At 44.1% G+C, this 26,806-nt stretch overlaps 1 protein-coding gene across 4 annotated transcripts in view; it reads right to left on the minus strand.

Annotated features, from left to right (window-relative positions):
• The window catches only part of celf6 (CUGBP Elav-like family member 6), a 691,837-nt gene extending 665,414 nt beyond the window's left edge, over nt 1-26,423 (minus strand). For all 4 annotated transcript variants that reach the window (XM_080216157.1, XM_080216156.1, XM_080216158.1 and 1 more), the window contains exons 1-2: nt 26,142-26,423; nt 23,246-23,328 (exon numbers count right to left, since the gene is read on the minus strand). In XM_080216157.1, the coding sequence (XP_080072283.1) occupies nt 23,246-23,328; nt 26,142-26,391 (333 nt within the window). In that variant the 5' untranslated portion in view covers nt 26,392-26,423. The remainder of the gene's footprint in view (nt 1-23,245; nt 23,329-26,141) is intronic.
• Nucleotides 26,424-26,806: the final 383 nt, after the last annotated feature.

The following is a 26,806-nucleotide window of genomic DNA, read 5'->3' on the forward strand; positions in this document are numbered from 1 at the left end:
ATGTTTTGGTTGATGAGTATCTTTAAGACCAAAAAAAGCCACAGAATTCTTATGGTTCAGACAGAGGCCATTTGGCCCACTGTATCTATGCCATCCCTCCAAACAGGCATCATGATTCAGTGCCATTCCCCTGCCCCTGGGGGGAGTGGGAGGGCCAAAAGAGAGGGAGAGGGAGGGCCAAAAGAGAGGGGAGCAGAGAAGAGATGGAAGGAGAGAAAGAAGGAATGAAATGAGGGATGGGGAACAGAGGGAGAGAAAAGAGGAAAGGGAAATAGAGGGGAGAGAAAAAAGTGGTGTCGAAAAGTGAGAGTAAAGAGGGAGGGAAAAGAGGCGGAGGAAAGAGGAAAGGGGAAAGAGGAAGAGAAACAGTGGGAATGGAGGGAGGCAAAAGTGGTGGGGAAAGAAAGCAAGAGAGGAGAGAAACAAAGGGCGAGGTAGGGAAAGAGAATGGGAAAAAGAGAAAAAGGGGGGAAAAAAACGAGAAAGAGAAAGATAGATATTGGAGCTGAGAGAAACAGCAGTTGTCAGGCACATTTATCGGAGCATTCAGTCATTGGGAAGAAAATTACTATTTGGCACAATGAGGGAGTCAGTGTTGCTGCGGGCTGCTTTAGACATTGAGATCAACTCGGATCAGAGGAAAAAGTGAGGGCAAGAATTTCAATAACTGAAACCTCCTGCGCGGCTAACTTGTTTTGAGGGTTTAATAAGCGAATTCTCCCCCCGAGGAAAAGCCCAGATAGACAATCTCTCCGATCAAGTAGAGCTGAGACAAGTCCCAGTCCTTGTCACATTAGCCCAATCACTTCCTGCGTTGATTCTTTGGCCTGGTAAATAACCTTTTTTTAAAAAAAAAATTAGACAATGCCTCGAAAGTTCAAGTGCCCAAATTTCATTGCCATTTTTATCTCCTGAAACTTGTGACGAGATTTTTTTTTATTTTGATACAAGACCTCGGAGTTTAAAAATTAATTTTAATTAATATTTCCGGCATACACTATTCATCATTAGCAAGTATGGCACAGATCCATATAGACTAGCGCGGTCTCAGGTGTATTGCCTGATAGGCTCAGTTAGCAGGGGTAGCAATCTGAGAGTTATAATTAGCCTCAATGGCTCTGGGGTGTAGATAGGGTTACCATACCACTAGGATTGTCTTGGAGTCTCTGAGATTTAAAAGATTAATCACCAGGACACCGCTACGAGCAGCCCAGGAGAAAAATCACAGGCAGAATAAATGTTCCCCATTTCCTTTTAACATTCATTAACTACTAAAATATTAGGGATGGGATAAAGAGGCTGTTTGGTTCGACCGCCAGACAAGTGGGTGATTACGAGTCAGTCTGCGTTCTGATTGGGCTGATCCGCAAACCTGTAGGCATCAGGCAACCAATGGGAAGCAAATAATGCCAGGAGGGTTAAAGGTCATAGGTCAGGTGGAACCTCTGTAGATGGGGTTACCATACCATAGAATCCCTAAATGCAGAGGGAGGCCATTCGGCCCATTGAGTCTGCACCAATAATCCCACTCAGTCCCTATCCCCACATATTTACTCCCTCTAACCTATGCAATCCCGGGACACTAAGGGGCAATTTTAGCATGGCCAATCAACTTAACTCCGCATCTTTGGAGCGTGAGACAATACTGGAGCATCCGGAGGACCAGAGCGCCCAGAGGAAACCCATGCACACACGGGGAGAATGTGCAAACCCCACACAAACAGTGACCCAAGCCGGGAATCGAACCCAGGTCCCCTGGAGCTGTGAAGCAGCAGTGCTAACCACTGTGTCACTATCCCACCACTTGGATTGTCAGCAACCTTAGGCTTGTGCACTTTTCATTTGTTATTGTGTTTGATTATGAGAGTCCGTTTACTATTGATGCTCACTGTGCTTGATCAGTTAAATCTGAGTGTGGACATAGAAGCTAATGTTTATTTGTTAGTGTCACAAGTAGGCTTACATTAACACTGCAGTGAAGTAAAAAAAAACCCTAATTGCCACACTTCGGTGCCTGTTCAGGGACACGGAGGGCGAATTTAGCAACACACCTAACCTGCATGTCTTTCGGACTGTGGAAGGAAACTGGAGCACCTGGATGAAACCCACGTAGACATGGGGAAAATGTGCAAACTCCAACACTACGGGAAATTCAACCTGGCCAAGCCACCTAACCCTGCCCATCTTTGGAGTCTGGGAGGAACCCGGAACACCTGGAGGAAACGCACGCCGACACAGAGAGAACGTGCAGACTCCACACAGACAGTCACCCGAGGCCAGAATCGAACCTGGGTCCCTGATGCTGCGAGGCAGCAGTGCTAACCACCGTGCCCACCCTCAGAAACAGATAATCCACACTGGTTAAGGGATGAATATTGGCCAGAAAACAGGGGGAGAGTGTCCCCGGTCTTCTCCCAAATAATGCCATGTTATCTTTAATGTACAGACAAGGTGGGAGACAGGGTCCTGGTCCAATACCTCATCTGAAAGATGGCACCTCTGACAGCGCACTGCAGAGTGCCAGCCTGGGCTTCATCTCCAAAGCTCCGGAGTGGAAGCTGAACGTGCAACGTTCTGACTCCAGAAGTGATGCCACTACCCACTGGGTCACACTAATTAAAACCCAGAGAGAGAAAAACACAGAATCCGTCACCTTTGCTTTTCCCATTCTGAAATTACTTCGCACATTGCGGTGAAATAACCACCATGTACGTATAGATCTCGTGACTTCCCAGAGTTTTATTTCTAAAACTTGCGGGCTGCCCCCACTGGCGTCGATGGTGACGTGTTAGCTCACCAGTCTGCGGGCTCCGAGAAAGCAAAACTCTCCTGAAAAAAAGCGCGCAATTGTCTCCGAGGTAAATATAGCCGTGGAAACGCCCCCAAGGCTATTTGTTGCCATCGCAGACAGATAACATCATCAATTCAAAATCCCTGCTGGATGGCACTAAAGAACGGGTAAAAAGCAGTCAACTGAGAAAAGGGACCTGCGTACAGGGAGAGCAAGGAAGAGGGGGGAGATTTTAAAAATCACGCAAAGCCCCATCCGTGGCAGGATGCCAGAAAGGTGGGCAAATTTTCTTTCTGCGTGGCATTGAGCCTTTAACTTCACTTAGAGACAGCACGGTGAGGGTTTACCAGGTTCATTCCTGGGATGGCAGGTCTGTCATACGAGGAGAGACTAAGTCGGTTAGGATTACAGAAGAGTGAGAGGGGGTCTCATAGAAACTTATAAGAATTCTAACAGGGTTAGTTTTAGGTTATTTATGAGAATGAGAAGTGGGCTTACATTAATTACATTACATTACCTTAAACTAAGGAAATTTGGCACGTCAGCTCAGGCTCTCATCAACTTTTACTGATGCACCATAGAAAGCATCCTTCCCGGTTATATCACAGCTCGGTATGGCTCCTGCTCTGACCAAGACCACAAGAAACTACAAAGGGTCGTGAATGTAGCCCGGTCCATCACACAAACCAACCTCCCATCCATCGACTCCGTCTACGTTTCCTGCTGTTTCGGAAAAGCAGCCAGCATAATTAAGGACCCCAAATATTCTCTCTTCCACCTTCTTCCATTAGGAAGAAGATACAAAAGCCTGAGATCACGTACCAACCGACTCAAGAACAGCTTCTTCCTTGCTGCCATCAGACTTTTGAAGGGACTTACTTCACACTAAGTTGATCTTTCTCTACACCCTAGCTATGACTGTAACACTATGTTCTGCACGCTCTCCTTTCCTTATCTATGAATGATATGCTTTGTCTGTATAGCATGCAAGAAACAATACTTTTTACTGTACACTAATACATGTGATGATAATAAATCAAATCAAATATATTAACATTGCAATTAAGTTACTATGGAAATCCCCTAGTCGCCACACTCCGGCACCTTTTGGGTACACGGAGGGAGAATTTAGCATGGTCAAATGCCCCTATCCAACATGTCTTTCAGACAGCGGGAGGAAACTGGAGCACCCGGAGGAAACGCATGCAGACACAGGGAGAATATGCAGACTCCACATAGACAATGAACGGAGCTTGGAATCAAATGCAGGTCCCTGGCACTGAGCGCTAACCACTGTGCCACCAGTTAGATATGGTCGGTTCAGAAAGAATGTTCCCGATGGCGGGGGAGTCCAGGACAAGGGGGTCATAGTTTGAGGATGAGGGGTAAACCTTTTAGGACTGAGGTGAGGAGAAATTTCTTCACCCAGAGAGTGGTGAATGTGTGGAATTCACTACCAAAGAAAGTAGTTGAGGCCAATACATTATGTGATTTCAAGAAGATATTAGATATCGCTCTTGGGGCGAAAGGGATCGAGGGATATGGGGGGAGGGGAGGATTAGGATAATGAATTTGACGATCAGCCATGATCAAAATGAACGGCAGAGCAGACTCAAAGGGCCGAATGGCCTAATCCTGTTCTTAGCATTTCTCCTTTTCTCAATGTGTAATTTCTACGAGTGTTCACAGCAACTCGGACTGGGCAAATATTTATCAAAGCAAAATTAAATATTATGGCCCGCAAACTAATCTATTGATTTCTTGTACGCTTTTTATGTGGATTTTGACCTCCAGAGCTTAACAAAGTGAAAATAAATATTTAATTATTCCCCTAAATAAAAATCAATATTTCCCAGAGTTAGCTGAACACAAATTGGTCCCATAAATTCTCAAAATGTCCCGGCGACAATTGAGCTCTGCGGTGACAGACAAGATTTTCCCCCGCTGTGGCTCGGGGAGGTAATAACAGGACTGCCAAAGGAGGCATTTACTGTCTGTCGCGAAAAGTCAATAGCCTTCTAATCGCTCGTTCAGGAGCTTGCTCTCGAGAGCAGAAGCTACGACAGGCTCGCACCAGATTCCTGCCTTCACTCTCTCACTAAGGCGAAGAAAAACAAACTTAAACATTGAAGGAAACCCAACTTGTGCAGACACACCTGCACAAGAACAGATTCTTGTATTTGTTCCCCCTGAGCCGCAGTGCAGCCTCGTAGGGCAGCACGGTGGCACAGTGGTTAGCACCGCTGCCTCACAGTGCCAGGGACCCAGGTTCAATTCCCGACTCGGGTCGCTGTCAGTGTGGAGTCTGCACGTTCTCCCCATATCTGCGTGGGTTTCCTCCGAGCGCTCTGGTTTGCTCCCATACTCCAAAAATTGTGTGGGTTAGGCTGATTGGCCATGCTAAATTGTGCCTTAGTGTCAGGGGGATTGTAGAGTAAATAAATAGGGTTTTGGGGATAGGGGCTGGGTGGGATTGTGGTCGGTGCAGACTCGATGGGCTGAATGGCCTCTTCTGCACTGTAAGGATTCTATGAAAGTAGCCCAGAGGGCATCTGCTGCACCAATGATTTGATTTATTATTGTTACATGCACTGGGATACAGTGAAAAGTATTGTTTCTTGTGCTCTATACAGACAAAGCACACTGTTCATAGAGAAGGAAAGGGGAGAGTGCAGAATATGGTGTTACAGTCATAGCGAAGGTGTAGAAAAAGGTCAATTTAGTGAGGTAGGTCCATTCAAAAGTCTGCAGCAGGGAAGATGCTGTTCTTGAGTCAGTTGGTACATGATCTCAGATTTTTGTATCTTTTTCTTGATGCACAAGGAACAATACTTTTCACTGTATTCCTATACATGTGACAATAATAAATCAAATCAAATTACTGGTGAGGCATGTATCCTTTGGACTATCAGAATCCCTAAAAAGATACAAAAGTCTGAGATCACATACCAACCGACAGTCCAAAGATGTGCAGGTTAGGTGCATTGGCCATGCTAAATTACATTTAGTGTCCCGGGATGTGATAGATTAAACGGATTAGCAGGGTAACTAAGGTGGGATAGGGCTTCGGTGGGATTGTTGTCAGTGCAGACTCGATGGGCCGAATGGCCTCCTTCTGCACTTGTAGGTTTCTATAATCTATGACACATGAGCAGTTTCTTCCCTGCTGCCGTCAGACTTTCGAATGGACCTACCTTATGTTGAGTTGATCTTTGTCTACACCCTAGCTATGACTGTAACACTACATTCTGCACTCTCCTTTCCTTCTGTACTTTATGAATGGTATGCTTTGTCTGTATCATGCACAAGAAGCAATACTTTTTATTGTAGCCCGATACATGTATTTTGCACCCTCTCCTTTCCTTCTCCCCATGTATTCTATGAATGGTATGTTTTGTCTGTATAGCGCGCAAGGAACAGTACTTGTCACTGTATCTCAATACATGTGACAATAATAAATCAAATCTTTGAGGGCAGAAAAGGTAGATTTTTGGGTGCCAGTGTAATTAGGTGATTGGGGGATGGTGCAGAAATGTGGGACTGAGGTCAAAGATTTTATTGGTTGGTGGAGCAGACTTGAATAGCACATTTTTAGTGCTACTTCACCTGATGAAGGGGCAACGCTCCAAAAGCTCGTGCTACTAAATAAACCTGTTGGACTTGGTGTTGAGAGACGACTTACTGCGCCTCTCCAAGTTTGTAATTGGATAACCATTACAGATCCGTGACTATAAACAGGTTAAATGCTTCTAAATTTCAGATTATTCCTTGCTGAGGTTTCACTTCTGGCATGCGCAAGATGGGCTGAATGGCCTCCTTCTGTGCTGCAATTTTTCCACGGCTCTCATTCATCCACTCAATGATTGAGGGGAGGGAAGTCAATCTCCTCTTCGACTGGGATGAATGTAAAACAGAATGCTGCGTTAATCTGAATCGCAAAAAAAATTACTTCCTTCATATCTAACCCACACAGCCAAACAGCAGGTGAGCAGACAGTCGACAGACTTTAATAATCACCTCAGGATTCTGGCTACCTGAGAACTGTCTACCATCACTAATAGTGTTTAAAAGCATCAAAAACAGCAGCAGGAGTAGGCCATTCAGCCCTTCGAGTCTGTTCCCCCATTCATCTTGATCACGACTGATCAAATTCCATATCCCAATCCCCCCCTTTCCCCCATATCCCTTTGTCCCTTTAGTCCCAAGGGCGATATCTAATTTCTTCCTGAAATCACACAATGTTTTGGCCTCAACTACTTTCTGAGGGAATGAATTTCACACATTCACCACCCTCTGGGTGAAGGAATTTCTCCTCACCTCTGTCCTAAAAGATTTACCCCTTATCCTCAAACCATGACCCCTGGTTCTGGGCTCCCCCACCACTGGGAACATTCTTTCTGAATCCCCCCCTGTCTAAGCCTGTTAGAATTTTATAAGTTTCTATGAAATCCCCCCTCACTCTTCCAAACTCCAATGAATACAATCCTAACCAACCTGGTCTCTCCTCATACAACTGACCTGCCATCCCAGGAATCAGCCTGGTAAACCTTCCCTGCGCTCCCTCTACAGCGAGGACATCCTTCCTCAGATAAGGACACCAAAACTGCACAGAGTTTCTCTTAATGGAAGATATTACAGCTCTGGAAGAAGGGTAGTGGGGCCCACTCGATGCTACTTTTGAAACAAGCCGTTAGTTTTCTTTAGAAATGAAATGAAAAATACTTGACGCAAAAATGAGAAAAAGCTGGCCATTAAATTCATTTTCACATTTCAGTCCACAAGCCTGTCAGTCACTCATTATTAATTTTAAAAAAAATATATATACACATTCAAGGTAAACATTCGAGGTCCTATTAATTTAAGTATTAAAAGTGCAGACAAAAATATATTGACACATGCACACAGACATGCACCATACACACACACACACACGTAATCACATATGCACACACACAAGCATGCAAACACAGAACCATGCACACAAACACACAAAAGCATATATACACACACAAACATGCTACAGAGACACAGATGCGCACGCACATACAGACACAGATGCGCACATACATACAGATGCGCGCGCACACAGACACATGCGCACATACATACAGATACAGATACACACACATACAGACACATGTGCACACAGAGACACAGATGTGCACACAGAGACACAGATGCACACACAGACAGAGACAAAGACGTACACAGAAACACAGATGGGCACATAGACGTACACACCCAGACACAGACACAGACGTGCACACAAACTCAATGAGCTTGCTTTAATTGCCTCGCAATCAGACAAGAGGGACAAATCACATTGTAAAGGCCATTATGCCCCTTGCACTGAAAGGACATTTAATTGACACCCTACGAACGGCACAGACTCTGCTACCCATCCTCTTAACTGTTCGGATTGGAAGCTTGCCGAGAATTTCAGGAGGTTAACGCATAAGTTTTCAGGATCCATCCCTTCCCAATGATGGGGACATTTATTACCCATACCTCACATCTCAACATCTCTTCAAAATCACCGTCTATTAGAAATAATAGCTGGCCTGTAAATCGCTTCTCCTTATTTATGTTAAAATCTTTTGAATTTTACTGCAGCCATTTGTTGAATTTTATACACAGTTACAGCCATTTCGTGTAAGTCGCCAGATCATTCTTTAGTATAAGGCACCGCGACAGAGTGGTGGTTATTTAGTGTGAATCATTATTACTGAGGGCTTCTCTTTGTGTACGTCATTGTTACTGTGAATGGGAAGGGTTGCTTCCTGTCTGCATTGCATTCCCCCACAATCGTCTAGAATTGGAGACCTATTTTGCTGACTAAGGGTCAGATTTTCCAACCATGCTGGCGGCTGGGATTTTCCAGTCCCGCTGCACTGAATGGAGGCTTGGCTGAGCGCCAATTTTGTCATTCTAGCTGGCAGTGGTTGTGCGAGGCTGGAGAATTCTGGCCAGAGGCTTTGAACCGTACGCTGGGCCAATCTCACCAATCCAGTCCTTGCCACCTCCGCGGGGCTAGTGCCATAGCATTCCTCACTGATGACGTGGTCAACACTTTAGCATTGGCCAGGAGTCTCCAGGAATTGTCAGCTGGGTTCTCTCCAATGGTACCACGCCGAGGGATTTTGACAGACCTTCCAACTTGGACATGTGGGGAAGCCAAGTTAGTGACGACGCACAAATCCCACCTTTAAGCGACACGCACATCAGATATGCAGGTTCAATACAGAAACATAGAAGATAGGAGCAGGAGGAGGCCATTTGGCCCTTTGAGCCTGCTAGAATCGCAGAATACCACAGTGCAGAAGAAGCCCTTGAGTCTTCCCAGATGCCAGAAATGCCCTGATCTGTCCATCTAATCTCACTTGCCAGCCCATAGCCTTGAGTGTTATGGCGTGCCAAGTACTCATCTTTTTAAAGGATGTGAGGCATCCCACCTCCTCCACTCTCCCAGGCAGCACATTCCAACCCTCACCACTCTGAGTAAAAATGTTCTTTCTCAAATCCCCCCTAAACTTCCCACCCCTCACTTTTAACTTGCGTCCTCTCGTAACTGACCCTTCGACTAAGGGGAACAGCTGCTCCCTATCTATTCTGTCCACGCCCCTCAATCTTAATAATCTTGATCAGGTCACCCCCTCAGTCGTCTCTGCTCCAATAAAAACAACCTAAGCCTATCCAATCTTTCTTTATAGTGTTCCATCCCCCATTCATCACGATCATGGCTGATCATCCAACTCAATAGCCTAATCCTGCTTTCTCCCCATAACCTTTGATTCCATTTGCCCCGAGTGCTATATCCAGCCGCCTCTTGAATACATTCAATGTTGCGGCACCAACTACTTCCTGTGGGAATGAATTCCACAGGCTCACCACTCTTTGGGTGAAGAAATGTCTCCTCATCTCCATGCTAAATGGTCTACCCCGAATCCTCAGACTGTGACCTCTGGTTCTGGACTCCCCCCACCATCGGGTACATCCTCTCTCTTTCTATCCTCTCTAGTCTGGTTAGAATTTTATAAGTCTCCCCGAGATCTCCCCTCATTCGTCTGAACTCCAGTGAAAACCTACTCAATTTCTCTTCATACATCAGTCCTGCCATCCCCGGAATGAGCCTGGAAGGAAAGGGTCACTGGAGTGTTTCCTGTCTCCACTGACTGTGTGGAGTTTGCACGTTCTCCCTGTGTCTGTGTGGGTTTTCTCTGGGTGCTCCGGTTTCCTCCCACACTCCAAAAATGCGCAGGTTAGGTGGATTGAGCTTAGAATCCTTACAGTGCAGAAGGAGGCCATTCAGCCCATCAAGCCTGTGCTGACAACAATCCCATCCAGGCCCTATCCACTAATCCCAGGTATTTACCCTGCTAATGCCCCTGACACTAAAGGCCAATTTATCATGGCTAATCAACCTAACCTGCATATCCTTAGAGTGTGGGAGGAAACCAGAGCCCCAAATGAAACCTACACGGGCACTGAGAGAATGTGCAAACTCCATACAGACAGTGACCCAAGGACAGAATTGAACCCGGGTCCCTGGTGCTGTGCTAACCAGTGTGCCACCATGCTAAATTGCCCCTTTGTGTCTAAAGATGTGTAGGTTAGGGGGGGAATTAACAGGGCAGTTTTGTGGGGTTACAGGGATACGGTCGGCACTGCCGCAGAGTAGGTGAAGATTTGATGGGCTGAATGGCCTTCTTCTGCATTGTAGGGTTCTGTGAAAGTGATCAGGCCTGGGAAATCAGGTCACTTCTAACTAAATATACCCCGCTTTCCTGCTACCTTCGATAGGGCCAGCTAACTGGGCAACAATCGCCTAGCTCTGTACGCTGCCTAATGTTACTGAACCAGTCAGTGGAAATTATGGAAGGGTGAAAATTAGCATGAATAACAACTATACCAGAAGCAGATTTTTGTTTTGGAAAGAACTTCACCCTGGAGTTATGTTTCCCCAGTGACTAGAGTAAATGAAACAGCTGCCATAAGAGGGACACATTTCCAAGTTATGCTTGCACCAGAGCTCCAGCATGTGTGGGGGCTTCAGAAGCATAAATGGTCCATGTTCTAATTCACATATTCATCCAGGGTGGCACAGTGGTTAGCACTGCTGCCTCGCAGCGCCAGGGACCCCTGGCTCGATTCCCAGCTCGGATCGCTGTTCTCCCCATGTCTGCGTGGGTTTCCTTTGGGTGCTCCAGTTTCTTCCCACAGCCCAAAGATGGGCTGGTTGGGTGAGTTGGCCATGCTAAATCCTCCCTCAGTGTGCCTGTGTCGAAGTGGAAATTTTCCTGCTTCTTGACTGTGGTAGAGACACTCAACAAAACTCGTTCCGACCAAATAACTAGTCTTTATTTACGAAAGATTTGCCTGCAGTAGTGGCTGTAACTTGAGTTCAGAGAGCTGTCGTTATGACTTGCTAATTCCTTCCCAAGCCCGTGCTTACTTAAGGAATCAGTTCAGTATTTATGCATAATCATTATCAGTTTGCGTGATCAGAGCTTATTCAGGAATTCGATCACTAGTAGCATCATAAGCAATGTCATAAATCATGGTACAACCTGCAGATCTCCTAGAACTCTTTGTCTCATCAGTCATACCTTTATCTTGTCCTTTGATAGAACAGAAGGTGGTCGGTGACGCCTTCGTCCCTGACCTTTTCTTGTCTTACTCATACAGCCCTAGGTTATGCGGAGTTAGCCTTATCAGGTCTTGACCTTCTCCGGTCTTATTCATGTCTTAGGTTATGCGGAGTTAGTTTTTCTTATGTTGTTTCAAATAATTGACCAATTTTCCCATCATGCCATTACTTCATTCGTACGACTTCACACCCGAACAGGAGTGTGACAACTAGGGGATTTTCACAGTAACTTCAATGCAGTGTGAATGTAAGCCTTACTTGTGACACTGATAAATGAAGTTTAACTTTAAAGTTGATACATAAGAGAGATTGGGAGCATAGCTGCAAGAAAGTAGCTTTTAATCATTCCTCACTGAAGCGACAATTATTGAAAAAAAATGTAATAATTATTGAATATATTATTCAAATACATGACAGTGGAAAAATGTAGGCATTGAAAATGTAAGCATTATTTTAAAATATGTAATAATTGAAAATATGTAATAATTCATGGAATCACAATGTAATAAGTCCTAGGAGGCAGAGGTACCTTCACCAAAAATCCCTTTATTTACAAGTCTGACAATAATATACAGAGTGCTTTCAGTTAACAGTCTACACTAGGTGTCCCAGAGGAACTGACACGCCTGGTTAAATACAAATCAAGAGGCTCCTTGATTGGCCCATCAATTTGGCCTTTAAATCAGCAGTTCATATTCCAAAAGCCCCACCTCAATTGCCTGATTAAAGTCAATACACATAGCATCCCTACAGTGCAGATGGAGGCCATTCAGGCCATCGAATCTGCACTGACCACAATCCCACCCAGGCCCTATTCCTGTAACCCCACACATTTACCCAACTAATTCCCCTGACACTAGGGTTAATTTAGCATGGCCAATCAGCCTAACCTGTATGTCTTTCAACAGTGGGAGGAAACCGGATCACTTGGAGGAAACCCATGCAGACGTCGGGAGAATGTGCAAACTCCACACAGACAGTGACCCAAGCCAGGAACTGAATCTGGGTCTCTGGTGCTCTGAGGCAGCAGTGCTAACCACTGCACCACCATATAGCAATTATTGAAATAAGTAATAATTATTTTTAAATATATAATGTTTATTGAACACATTTGCAATTAAAATTATTTAATTATTGAAAAATGTAATAATTATTTTAAAATGTGTAATGGTTCTAGAACAAATATTGAATAATTGAAAATCATGTGTAATTATTGAAAATGTAATTATTATTTTAAAATATGTAAGAACTATAGAACAAATATGTAATAATGGAAAAACGTACAATTAATGAAAAGTGTAACAATTATTTTAAAATGTGGAATAATTATTGAAATGTGTTCTAATTATTTAGAAATGCAATGATTATTGAACAATATGTAATTAACAGTTAGTCCTGTGTGTACACAAGATAGAAGTTGAGCTGGTGTAAACTGAAGCAGCACGCTGGCACAATGATTAGCATTGCTGCCTCACACTGCCAGAGACCTGGGTTCGATTCCCACCTCGAATGACTCTGCGTGGAGTTTGCACATTCTCCTTGCGTCTGCATGGGTTTCCTCCAAATTCTTCCCATAGTCCAAAAATATACAGGTTAGGTTAATTGGCCGTGGTAAATTGTCCCTCGGTGTCCCAAGATTTGTAGGGACTAGTGGGTAAATACGTGGGGTTATGGGGATAGGTTGGGGTTGTTGTCAGTGCAGGGTCAAATGGCCTCCTTTTGCACAGTCAGGACTCTGTGAAGCTGCTGGGGTTGGGTTGCCTTCAAGTCCTTGTAAAGAATGCCACACAGCTCTTTACTAATATTTATTCTGCTTATTTTTGAATTCATTCCATTATTTTTTCTACACGTTTTATTTGCTCATCCAAAGATTCAAGGTCCGTGAGTACAAGATGGTAACAAGGCTGGATGGAAAGTGTGGCGGAGTTAAGATGTGAGATGACCAACCTTGAGGTTTAAGAAGCACAGGCTCCAGGGGAGAAGAGGAAATCAGTCAAGAGTGCGGGGTTACGTAGAGTTGCAATTCTAGGAACAGACATGTCAGAACATCACAAAGAGAGTCTAGATTACATTGTGTGGTGTGAAGGTTAAACATTAGGAGAATAACGTTAAAACAAATAGACAAGGAAAGAAAGGAGACTGTCAGCAATGACAGCAAGAGAAGAGAGTAAAAAGGAGAAAGGAATCATTTTGTTTTGGAAAAGGAGAGAAGAGAGAATGAACAGCACAATGGCACAGTGGTTAGCACTGCTGGGGAGGCAATGGCGCAATGGCCACGTGTTATTATTGCTGGACTCAGCTAATGTCCCAGGACCCGGGTTCAAATCCTGCCACAGCAGATGGTGGAATTTGAATTCAATAAAAACATCTGGAATTAAGGATCTACTGATGACCATGAAACTCTTGTCGATTGTTAGAAAAATCCATCTGGTTCACTACTGTCCTTTAGCCAAAGAAATCTGCCATCCTTACCCGGTCTGGCCAACATGTGACTCCAGAGCCACTGCAATATGGTTGACTCTCAACAAGGGCAATGAGGATGGGCACTAAATGCTGGCCAGCCAGCAATGCCCATTCCCGCAAGTGAATAAAAAAAACTTTAAAAAACTGCCGCCTCACAGCGCCAGGGACCCAGGTTCAATTCTGGCCTTGAGTCACAGTCCGTGTGGAGTTTGCACATTCTCCCCATGTCTGTGAGGGTTTCCTTTGTGTGTTCTGGTTTCCTCCCATGGTGCAAAGATGTGTGGGTTAGGTTGACTGGCCCTGCCAAATTGATGTTTAATTTCCGCAGGTTAGGTGGATTGGCCATGCTAGGTTACCCCTTAGCGTCCAAAAATATACAGTTTAGGTGGATCGGCCAAGCTAAATTGCCCCTTAGTACCCAAAGATGTGCAGGTTAGGCAGATTGGTCATGCTAAATTGCTCCTTAGCGTCCAAAGATGTGCAGATTAGGTGGATTGGTCATGCTAAATTGTCCAATAGTGTCCAAAGATGTGCAGGTTTATTTGATTGCCCATGCTAAATTGCCCTTTGGTGTCCAAAGATATGCAGTCTAGGTGGATTAGCTGTGCTAAATTGCCCCTTACTGTCCAAAGATGTGCAGTGTAGGTGGACTGGCCATGCTAAATTACCCCTTAGTATCAGGGGGATTCATAGTGTAAATAAGTGGGGTTACAAGGATAGGGCCTGAGTGGGATTGTTGTCGGTGCAGGCTCGATGGACCGAATGGCCTCTTTCTGCCCTGTTGGGATTCTACAATTCTATAATGTGAGAAGGAAAAAGTGTAGAAAGTGAAAAAAAGGAAGGGGAGGAGAGAAAACACGAGAGAAAGATCTGCACCCTCCAATATCTATAATTGCTGTCACAGCTTTAAATTGAGCACAAGCTAAAATATGACTGAAAACTCAGGCAGTATTACACTGAAGAGGTGATTAGTTGAGACTGTTATATACTAAAGTATGAGGGCACAACATGTCCTCAGTGGAGATTAAATGTACAGTACCCAACCAATCAAACCACTGTATTTTGAACCAGTATGATCAAATTAATAATACTTACACATGTCACACTGCAAAGGTCATAGCAGCGCAGTTTGGATAAAAGTTAAAAGGTCTGCTGTATGAATACCGACTGAATCGAAGCAAAACTTCGAAATGAAAAGGCACCCAAACAAAAAGGTATCTAAACAAAAGTCACAAATGAAGGAATGAAGCAACAGATGGGGTGACTTAATTAGTGACTGGAGAAAATAACAGCACCTTTAAAAAAAGGTATATTTGTAGTTTGCATGAGAGATGTACAGAATAAATACCTAGTACAGTGGCACATTGGCCAGCACTGCTGCTTTACACCTCCAGAGACCTGGGTGCGATCCCAGCCTTGGGTGACTGTCCACGTGAGGTCCGCACATTCTCCCCGTGTCTGTGCGAGTTTCCTCCGGTTTCCTCCCACAGTCCGAAAGATGTACAGGTTAGGTTGATTGGCCGTGCTAGATTGCCCCTTAGTGTCAGGGTTATTAGCGGGGTAAATACATGGGGTTACAGGGATAGAGCTCGGGTGGGGTTGTGGTCGGTGCAGGCTCGATGGGCCGAATGGCCTCCTTCTGCACTGTCGGGATTCTGTTTGCTTTGATTTTCTTGAGATAATAATTAAGGGCACATCCTCTCTTCCATCAGGAAAAAGATACAGAAGTCTGAGATCACGACTCAAGAACACCTTCTTCCCTTCTGCCATCAGGCTTTTGAACTACAAGATATAGAAGTGAAATTAGTCCATTCAGCCCATCTGCTCTGTCATTCGATCATGGTTGATATGTTTCTCAATCCCATTCTCACGCCTTTTCCCTCTAACCTTGATCCTCTTACCAATCAAGAACCTACCTCTGTCTTAAAGACACTCAATGACCTGGCCTCCACAGCCCTCCGTGGCAATGAATTCCACAGATTCACCACTCTCTGGCTGAAGAAATTCCTCCTCACCTCAGTTCTAAAGGGTCGTCCCTTTACTCTGAGGCTGTGCCAAGTCTCTCCCACTAATGGAATAGGACCGACCTTATATTAAATTGATCTTTCTCCCATCTTTGTAACCTCCAGCCGCACAACCCTCTGAGGTGTCAGCACGCCTCAATTTCTGACCGCTGATGCGTTCGCCATTTTCAAATCATTCTATTAGTGATGGAGATTCCGAGACCAAAGCTCTGGAATCCTCCCTAAGCATGATCTTATTGAATAGTAATGATCGATCAAGTGGCCTACTTGAGCACCAAATTCATGTAGAATCTTAGAATCCCTACAGTGTAGAAGGCAGCCATTTGGCCCATTGAGTCTGCACCAACCACAATCCCAACCAGGCTCCGTCTTCATGATCCCACATATTCACCCTTCTAATCCCCCAAAACTAATTTAGCATGGCCAATCAACATAACCCACACATCTTTGCACCATAAAGGGCAATTTAGCACAGCCAATCAACACAATCTGCACATCTTTGGACTGTGGGAAGAAACTGGAACACACGGAGGAAACCCACGCAGATACAGGGAGAATGTGCAAACTCCACAATGACCCAAGACCGCAGTTGAACCCGGGTCCCTGGCACTGTGAGGCAGCAGTGGTAACCACTGTGCTGCCGTCACCGTAACCTCGCTCTCTTCCTTTAAGACCCTCTTTAAGACCTACCCCTTTGGGCACTATGGTGGCACAATGGTTTTCTATGAGGGTGGCACATCCTCCCTGATAAAAGTTGGCAATACCGTGATTCTGCTGCCTCACAGTGCCAGGAACCCGGGTTTCAATTTTGGCCTCGGGTCACTGTCTGTGTGCAGTTTTCACGTTCTCCCCGTGTCTGTATGGGTTTCCTCCGAGGGCTCCAGTTTCCTCCCACAGTCCAAAGGCATACAGGTCAGGTTGATTGGCCTTGCTAAATTGACCCTTAGTGTCAGGGGGAAAAGCAGGGTAAATATATGGTGTTAGGGCCTGTCTGGGATAACAGTTGGCACAGGCTCGATAGGCCAAATGACCTCCTTGAGTACTATAGGGATGCTATGAAATATTAGGACATTGAGTCTGCACTGACTCAATGGACTGAATGGCTTCTGACTGTATTGTAGAGATGCTATGAAATATCCGCACATAGGGTCTGCACTGATTCAATATAGGCTGAATGGCCTCCTTCTGCACTGCAGTGATGCTATACAATATCTGTACATTGAGTCAGTGCAGGCTCGATGGGCTGAATGGCCTTCGTCTGCACTTTAGGGATATAGTGAAAATACCTGTACACTAAGTTGTAAACCCTTTGACCATCTGACTCAATGCATGGGGTTTTCCAGCCTCACTTGCCCCAAAACTGGAGGTCAATGGACCTTTCCATGGTCTGCCCCTTGCCCGCTCCGATTCCTGTAGCAGGCAGGACGGTAAAATTTGCCCCAATATCTCCTTGTGTGGCTTAATGTCACAGATAGTTTGCTCACACTACGGCGAAGTGCTTTCTGATGGGTCATGATGTAGAAAATAAAATGCTGCCACGGTTTGACATAAATCGAGTTCTTCATATTCACAACTGCAACAAGCACCCAACAGTTTGTTAGAATGTAAGCAGTGACAGCTTTGTATCGGATGTAATGTGACCAAGTTGTAAGGGTCAGCTGACCCAATAAACCATGGAGCCAATTACAGAATGGTGTGATGGTCAGCTGACTCACTATAAATAAGAACCTGTTGGGAAATGTGTGGAGCTCGGATTGACCCAGGGCATGACCCCAAGTTTGGATTAATGGAATTTCTTTATTAAACTCTTTCTTTTGATTTATAAGTTGGAGCAAGTTTTTTTTATTGTCTGCATTTGAAAAGTTCCTTCTGAAGGAACAGAGTTGCCCCTGGAGATTAATACGTGTAACTCTTTCAAACCTACTCTGGTTAACACTGCTGCCTCACAGCACTAGGGACCCGAGTTTGATTCCTGGCTTGGGTCACAGTCTGTGCAGAGTCTGCACATTCTCCTCATGTCTGCATGGGTTTCCTCCGAGTGCTCTGGTTTCCTCACACACTCTGAAAGACATGCCGGTTAAGTGTATTGGACATGCTAAATTCTCCCTCAGTGTACCCAAACAGGCGCCAGATTGTGGATTTTAGATCATGAGACATGGGAGCAGAATTAGGCCACTCGGCCCATCGAGTCTGCTCTGCCATTCAATCATGGCTGATATTTTTCTCATCCCCATTCTCCTGACTTTTCTCCATAAACCCTGATCTTCTTATTAATCAAGAACCCATCTACCTCTGTCTTAAAGACACTCAATGACCTCCACAGCCTTCTGTGGCAAAGAGTTCCACAGATTCACTACACTCTGGCTGAAGAAATTCCTCATCTCTGTTTTAAAGGACCATCCCGTTAGCCTGAGGTTGTGCCCTCTGGTTCTAGTCCTTCCTGCTAGTGGAAACATCCTCTCCACGTCCAGGCCTTGCAGTATCCTCACAATAACTTCCTTGCAGTGTTAATGTAAGCCTACTTGTGGCTAATAAATAAACTTTAACTTTAATCGTAGGGCACATGCTCTGATCTGCAGCACTGCATCCACAATTACTGTTTTCTACATTTGAGAGTCAAAGATGACCTACTGTCTGGTATCGAGGCAGTGTCAGAATCAGATTTGCTGTGGTCAAACAGTTTAATAATCTTCTTCTCAAGTGCATTCATTATACATGCTGGTTCAAATGCAGTGGGTAAAAAACTATCCATTTTTTCAGAAATAAATATATTCAAGTCAAGTACACCCAACAACATTGCTTGGAATAAACCATATGTTCGAAACATCAGTGCGATACTCATCAATAAATAAAACCAGACACTCAGAACTGGGAGCAGAGGTCAGGAAAGTTATATTAATTCAAGCATCATGCATCTAAATGGATCACAACGGAATTGAAAAATCTCTCATTTCTTCTTTTAAACTATACAAAAAAGAAAACAAGACGCCTTTTAATGTCTCCACAAAAGCTTTCAATCCACACTTTTATTTTTATTGCATTGTCCATTTGGAATATCAAATGGAGATGGGCTTATCACGTGTATTTGATTTAATTAGTGAGGGGGAAGCGGGAGGTGGTGGGACGTTAGAGGCTGGAAATGAGCCATTTTACAATCCCACTGATGTTCAGGTCAGGTACGTGATGTGTTGGCCATAGCTTATAAGGAATATATAAAGAATTTGGAATAGTTTTGGGGCGGTGGGGGGAGCTGTTGAAAGAGATCGGCACCCATTACAAGTGTTGCAGAATAGAACCTGTGCCAAAATTAAATGGAAGTGCTGGATCATCTGTGCCCTTCTGCATTTGGAATGAAGTTTGGGAAACAAAGTACAATAGCTGGCCTCAAAACCAAACTACATATATTTTCCTTCTTTTTTGTTCTTAGTGTTCAAATAATCACTGGTCATAGTCAGCACAAACGTAAAGCACCCTATAGTAACTCCAGGACTTGGCTGTTAAGGAATGGTGCTTTATTGCACAGAATAAAGTAAAGCAAAACCACAGGTCTGTGGCAAACACAAACATGTCCTAACTGGGGCAATGCAATAATGGACCCGCTCAAGGGCTTGTTTTATGCAGGGCTCCATACAAGAGTTCTACCTGGTGAGTTGATTACCAGCTTGTATTCAATGGGTCCTATGGGGAGGTCAATCAGTGATTCCCCATGTAAGTCCTGAGGGTTATCACACTGCCTCTATGTGCTCTGAAGGATGTGCCTTCACTCCAAGTTCAGAACATACACTCCATTACACCAATAAAAATCCTGATCTATTTACGTTTTTCATCTTCTCTTGGAGTTTAGCTTCAAATGGCATTCAGTTCCAGATTTAAGCTTACTAAAACCTTCATTAACAAGGTTATAACTCGCTCACATAAGGATGAGTACAGTTACCATAGTAAGGGAGAGATCTTCATCACTCTAGCCTGGAGTTGATACCAGGCACCAGAGATGTACAGAAACATCATCTAAAGTCACAGATTTCTTCCACAATGGTCAGAGGCATTATATAAATAAATCCAAAGTATTAGAATGGAAGTCATTCAATAAAACCTTAGTGACTACATCCTAAATCACAGGATTATACAGCCTTTGAACTTATCCCCTCCTGTCTGTGAGAACTCTATGTTCCCCTGGATCTTGTATCCTTGCTCTACTTCCCCCACCACTGGTGACTGCATCTTTAGCTGTCGAATCACAAAATCCATATGTTGTGGAAGGAGGCTATTCGGCCCATCAAGTCATCACTGACTGTCTGTGAGTGCATTTTATCCAGTTCCACTACCCCACTTTCTTCCCTTAGCCCTGTACAATTATCACGGCCAATCCACCTATTCTACACATCTTGGGACACCAAAGGGTAATTTAACATGGCCAATCTACCTAACCTATGCATCCTGGGACACTAAGGCACAATTTAGCATAGCCAATCCACTTATCCTACACATCTTGGGACACCAAGAGAAAGTTTAGCATGGCCAATCAACCTAACCTACACATCTTGGGGCACTCAGGCATAATTTACCATGGCCAATCCCCTGATCTACACACCTTGGGACACTAAGGAATAACTTAGCATGGCCAACCTACCTAACTTATACATCTTTGGACACTAAGCCTCAATTTAGCATGGCCAATCCACCTAACCTGCATATCTTTGGGAAGATAATCTGTCAGAAAGTCAGTGCAGACCTGATGGGCTGAATGTCCTCCTTCTGCACTGTAGGGATTTGGTGATTCTATATCTATTGGGATCTGCCCTGTGGCTGCCGGAACTGTCTAATCTCTGAACCCTTGGGATCCTGGAAAGTTTCCTGCAGTCGTATTTCCACACTCAGTTTGGGGAGCAACCACGTAACATGCTTTACACCTGACCCCGCCCCCCCCGCCTCCCCACCTCTCACCCCTCCCTTGCTGCTTCAGCTGCCTAATTTCCAAAATAACAACTCGACACAACACTACAGTAAACCCTGTGAAGCCAAAAGTGTATGAAAAAAATCATCCTTCGTGACGTTATACCCCCCCCAAAAAAAATCCTGAATGAAAATTAAATGGAAGAGAGTAATTCAGAAAGTGGAGGAACCTTTAAAGAAAAATACAACAGCAGTTTAAGAGGTTGCAAAATATTTAATATGAAAAGCACCACACTCAAATTTCTCATCTATTGTCCCAAGGACAATTTCACAAGATACCTCTGTGTCACTCAATAAATAGCAAATGCTGCACTGAATTAATTGCACAATCCCTTTTTGAGGTGCAAAACCTCAGAGGGGACTATTAATGATTAATTCGCCGCTCCTGTAAGGAGCAGAATGTAATTTTATACCTTCAGAGCAACAACATTAAAAACAAAATCTGAATTGTATCTTAACAACAGGACAAACTCGTAACCACAAACAGCCTCACATCCAAAACTTATATAGCCAGATGGGTCAGAAATATAAAATATTTGCAATCAGAAGTGCTATTTATCCAGCATTTCCCAAGGATGAACAGATGAACAGCGCTGGAATGGGAATAGAACAGCATCCTGATATTATAGAATGAACAAGCTATGTTAAAAAGCATTAAAAGAGTTCCCCTCTTAGTCAGTGGCCAATCTTAAATATCTCCCCTGATTATTTTTTTGTTTGAAAACAATACATATTCATAAAACTTTCCATGGGAAATATCAACACCCGAATAGAAAGTTAAAAATCCCTGAGGAACCGTATGCAGTGTTTACATAATAAAAATTTCACCAGCCCCACACAGTTCCCCCAGTCAACCTTTCTTGTGCGGAGTGCCGAGAGTGTGTCTGCTGCAGTTTTCACGTCAGTGGCATTTGAGAAGCAAATATGTTCGGGAGCAGAACGTTTAATATAATATTAATCGCTCCAGACTGCAGCTCTCTCCTTCACCCAGTCTCCTTACAGTTGATCTTAAACGCTAACTCTTCCAAGCAGACAAGCCACAATCCATTGAGACTCCCTCGTCTCAAGTGGTTTGCAATGCTGGACAGCTCCCTGTCACACTGACGCCTGACTGGAGCATTGCACGGTTCTCAGTAACTATCCAAACGGAGAGTGCTGAATAGGATGTCGTGGGGGGGAAACAAAAAAAAACACCGATGTCTTCAGGGGGAAGGCAGCTCTCGTCTTAACTATCTTGAAATTAAGCAAGGAGATAAATGTCAAGCGTAACCCACATGTCTTGAGTGAGAGCGCTCACTCAGGAGGGCAAGTGTGTGTGTTGCTTTTGCTGGCAACCTTTTGCTACCAACTTTAGTATCATGAAGATCCCCAACTCTCTTGTTCTCATTCAGTGCAAAAAAAGAATATTAGCAATAGTAATTCCACCAAAACATTTTTTTATATGGAACTGTTGCCCCTATTTTTCTTGCTTGTCCAACCATACCATGCTTGACAATAATACCTGTCCCTGTCAAGTATTTGAGAACTGGAGTACAGATAGCAACAGTAAAATGACGGATGATCGTGGTAATTCCCCCACAAAGCCCCTTTTGGTCAAATGACAGCAAGTATCAATCGGAATTTGCAAAACTCATCTCCAGATTGTCTCTTCTTGGCGAGGTGCTCTTGTGACACATACATGGACCTTATCATCTTATATCTATGACTTGAAGAACAATGCTGCAGCATGACACATCTTTTTTATATATTTATATGTATTTAATCAACCCATGGCAGCTCAGAAGCTACACACTCACACACAAAAATACCAGCAACGCAGATCAGTACCAGCAAGAAAGTGCTAAGAAATTCAGGCACACTTGCAATTAATTCCACGCTCACAGCACAATACTTAGAAATCAGCGTTAGGCGCCGATACAGAAAACAGGTCAAGGGACAGAGGGATGGAATTTGTGGGAAATAAAACACAGCTAGGTGCTGTGTCTGCCTCACCAGCTGTGGGACTGACAGATCCCATTTCCAAAACAAAAATAAGAAGGACATCGAGGGAGGCAGAGTTTCTCAATGGATTCATTCTCTACAACTGTAGGTGATCTTGTCTGCGGCAATGTCAACTGACAAGATAGATTGACACATTATTTTACTGGGGAAGGAGTGAGGGGGGGGGGGGGCGGGAAGCAACGGGAAAATAACCTCTCCCCTTCTGCTGAAGCAACTTGTACATGTGCACTTGTACAATGTGCACCCAAGGACAAACCACCAACAGAAACTGCCAAAAAGCCCTGTGCCTCGCACAACACCGAGCTCGAGGGGAAAACGGGTTCAGATGGTACGTACATTAGGCAAAGAAAAATAGCAATGACTTACCCCTGGTAATGTCTTCTGCTCATGCAAAGCGCTCTGAGCTTTGAGGGCTGAGTCTCTGGCACAGTACGTGAGGAAAGCACAACCTGCGTTAACAAAAAAAACACACACACACAAAGCAAGTTACTTGGAAATCACTAATACATTTCGTGGGGATAAGATAGTGGGAATCTGCTTCTTTGCTTGTCTCCAAGAACAGCCTATTTTACTTCCCTTCCCCAACCAGGAGCACTTCCCCACACCTCCCCCCCCCCCCCCCCGCCCCCTCTCCTATTCAAAGCGAATCCAGCCTCGGGGACTGGACTCAGGCAAAGTGAAGGGACTGTTCTGCTTTGTCCAAAGGAAAAAAGCTCAGGCACCTTTCATTCACATATATATATTATATTTTGACAGGTGGAAAACAGCGAATGGAAACTTTTCAGTTAAATCGTCTATTTAACTTGCCCCAATGCCACTCTTAAAATAATAGAGCAGTGCTTGCTTTGAACAGAGGGATGGATGTTGGTTCAAGTTACCTACGAGAACATCTTCCGCCGCACAGATCTGATTTATGGCAAACCTTTCTACACTCCAAGTGCCTCAACTTAACCCGAATTCTTCAACATCACCCACTGCGCCCAGCATTAGTCTACAACCCGCATATTCGGCTGACAATTAATGCAAAAAAAAGAGGGAGCTTTGAGTTAAGATTAGTTGCAGGCGCAGCTTAGGAGACTCACAGAGCGACGTCTCGCCGCTGTCAACAGAAGGGGAGAAAGAGAGAGAGAGAGAAAAAAAATCCGAAGCATTACATTCATAAGAAGACTTCCAGAAACTCGAAGCTGCACCAGAGTGTGAACACATCTTATTAACATGTATTGCAACAGATGTCAATAGTTTTGCTGCTTCTCTTGGCAGTTTAAGATCCATCAACCCTCCCCTTTATGCAATGTGAACAATGCAATCGTTTGCCAGTCAGGTATCTGCCCATCAGCATCCGTGTTAATAAGATTTGCCTGCAAATGGGTAGACATTAATGTCCACAGTTTATTGTGCAAGCTAAAGTTATTGACAACTCCAGCTACATGCACTCCTAAAAAAACCAATGAAGGGGAACAAGTTTCCATTAAGATCTAAATCCCATTGACAATTTAACACCAAGCTAACGTCAGTCAATGCATACTGATGATTATATTAATTGACAATTTTTTTTTAAATCAGTCCTTGCAGTGAATCCAGCCTTTGGAAGGGGTGTCAGGGAAACTGTCAAAACAAGGGGAGAGGGAGCACAGAACCCCACCGCAACGTTATTCGACTTCTGTCGAAATCTTGCCACGTAAAACTTAAAGAGGGCCAATCCGATTTTTTACCGCAACAATTCTAAGCAACTGTGAATCAATCCATGCCTTTAATAGGCAGACAGGGTCCAAACCGGTGGTGCTCCCAACAACGCTCAGAATTCAAGGTAAAAACAGAGGAGGGAATTAAAATAAAAGCAACCCAAGTTGAAGTTGAAGAGGCAAGTGTCTAACCAAAACAGCAGAGGCGATTACCATACACTTAAACTAGAATAACACTTCCACTCGAGTTTGTAAATTTCACCAAACTTTATACGACAGAAATTGACTCCAATACACCTTTGTGTTTTCTTTGTTAAATTCGTCTATCTGGATTTGAATAGAAGATGCTTTGTTAGTCGTTGCTACAAATGTAGGTTTTCTGTGAAAATGCAGGGAGATTTGCAGAAAGAGGGAGCGAAGTGCTGCTGCCAACTAAACGTTGCACAAGAACTGAAATTTAAAATGACCAGGGAGACAGAGAGAAAAAAATTAAACCCTGCCAAAGAGGCGGGGAAAGAGAGGAGGGTAAGTGTAGCTCCCATCTAAGCTTTAGCACAAGAAATATCAAGAAAAAAATCACCAGCAGAAGAGAGCAAATAATTAAACTTTGGCCGAGAGGGATGGGGGAAGAGGGTAAGTATATCTTCATCTGAGCTTTCCACAAGAAAAATTACCAGCAAAAAAAAGAGTTAAACTTTGTCGGTGCATCTGAGCTTTGCACCAGAAATATTAAAGGAAAATAATCGCTAGCAAAAAAAAAATCAATAATTAAACTTTGTCGATAGCTGAGAGAGGAAGAGAGAGGGGAAGTGTAGCTCTCACCTCAGCTTTGCAAATGATTTTTTTTAAAAATCGCCAGCCAAAAGAACAAATAATTAAACTTTTACAGTCGGTGGTTGAGAGAAGAGGAGGACAGGCTAAGTGTAGCGTCCATCTAAGCTTTGCAAATGAAATTTTAAAAACCGCCAGCCAAAAAACAAAATTAAACTTTTCCTGTCGATAGCTGAAGAGGGGGAGAAAGAGGCGGCAAGTGCATCTTGAGTTTTGCAAACATAAACAAGAAACATAAAAGAAAAATAATCAGCAGCAGAGAAAAAAAATCCAAAATGAATTAACTTTGTCGATAGCTAGGAGGGTCGTTTGGCTGTGTTTAATTTCTTTTGCACTGGGATTTGACCATTGTAAAGAATAAATAAATTTTTAAAAATCAAATGCAGGTGTTTTCACTTAGGGATCAAAGAGAGAGAGAGGGACACACAGAGGGAGAGAGAGAGAGAGAAAGCCCGCTGCTTCAAATGAGCTGCAAATGTGTGTTTGCAAATTGCGAGGAAACTTTAATGATGGGTCAGGGAAAAGTAGAGGAGTGGTGAGCGAGAGAGAGAGAGAGAGAGAGGAGGGGGGTGGGGGGTAATAACTGGCCAGATATGAGTAGCAGATGGGAAACCCAGAGGGGGGAAAAGCAAGAATATAAAGTCAGCCTGGCTGTCTATATGTTAAAAACAGACACACACACACACTGCTCTGGGCTGTCTCCAGCATCCACACTGTACAGAGGAATAAAGACAGCGAGGATTACAGACCTTTGTGCATTCCTGTAAAACGATCCTTCAACACAGTCAGTTCATAGATTTTCCCAAATTCCTCAAAAAGCGGCTTTAGGTCCTTCTCCTCCAGGTTGCGGGGGATCTGGCCGATGAAGAGTTTGATAGCGTCGTGGTCTTTCATGGGGATGGTGTTTTGGCTGCTGTGGCTCAATCCGTTCATCCGGCTGCTACTGCTGCCGCCGCTGCTATTGCTGTCTAGCTGCACTCCGTTGGTTACAGTGGCCATCTTCAAGCACTCTCTCTCTCTCTCTCTCTGTGTCTCTGTCTCTCTCTCTCTGCTCGCTCACGTCAGCCTCTAACTAGGAGACTCTGCAAGTCCTGACGTCAGGGTTGCCTGGTTGGTGCTGAAACAAATGTGGCTGAATTCACACACACTCACTGCCTTAAAGTGACCCCCCCCACACACACACACTGCCTTAAAGTGACCCCCGCATACATACATACATATACATACACACACACACACTCTCTCTCTCTCACTGCCTTAAAGTGACCCCCACATACATACATACATATACATATACACACACACACACACTCTCTCACTGCCTTAAAGTGACACACACACACACTGCCTTAAAGTGACCCCCACATACATACATACATATACATACACACACACACTCTCTCTCACTGCCTTA

Source organism: Carcharhinus amblyrhynchos, chromosome 32, assembly GCF_965287045.1.
Source record: "Carcharhinus amblyrhynchos chromosome 32, sCarAmb.v2.hapA, whole genome shotgun sequence".
Classification (NCBI taxonomy): domain Eukaryota; kingdom Metazoa; phylum Chordata; class Chondrichthyes; order Carcharhiniformes; family Carcharhinidae; genus Carcharhinus; species Carcharhinus amblyrhynchos.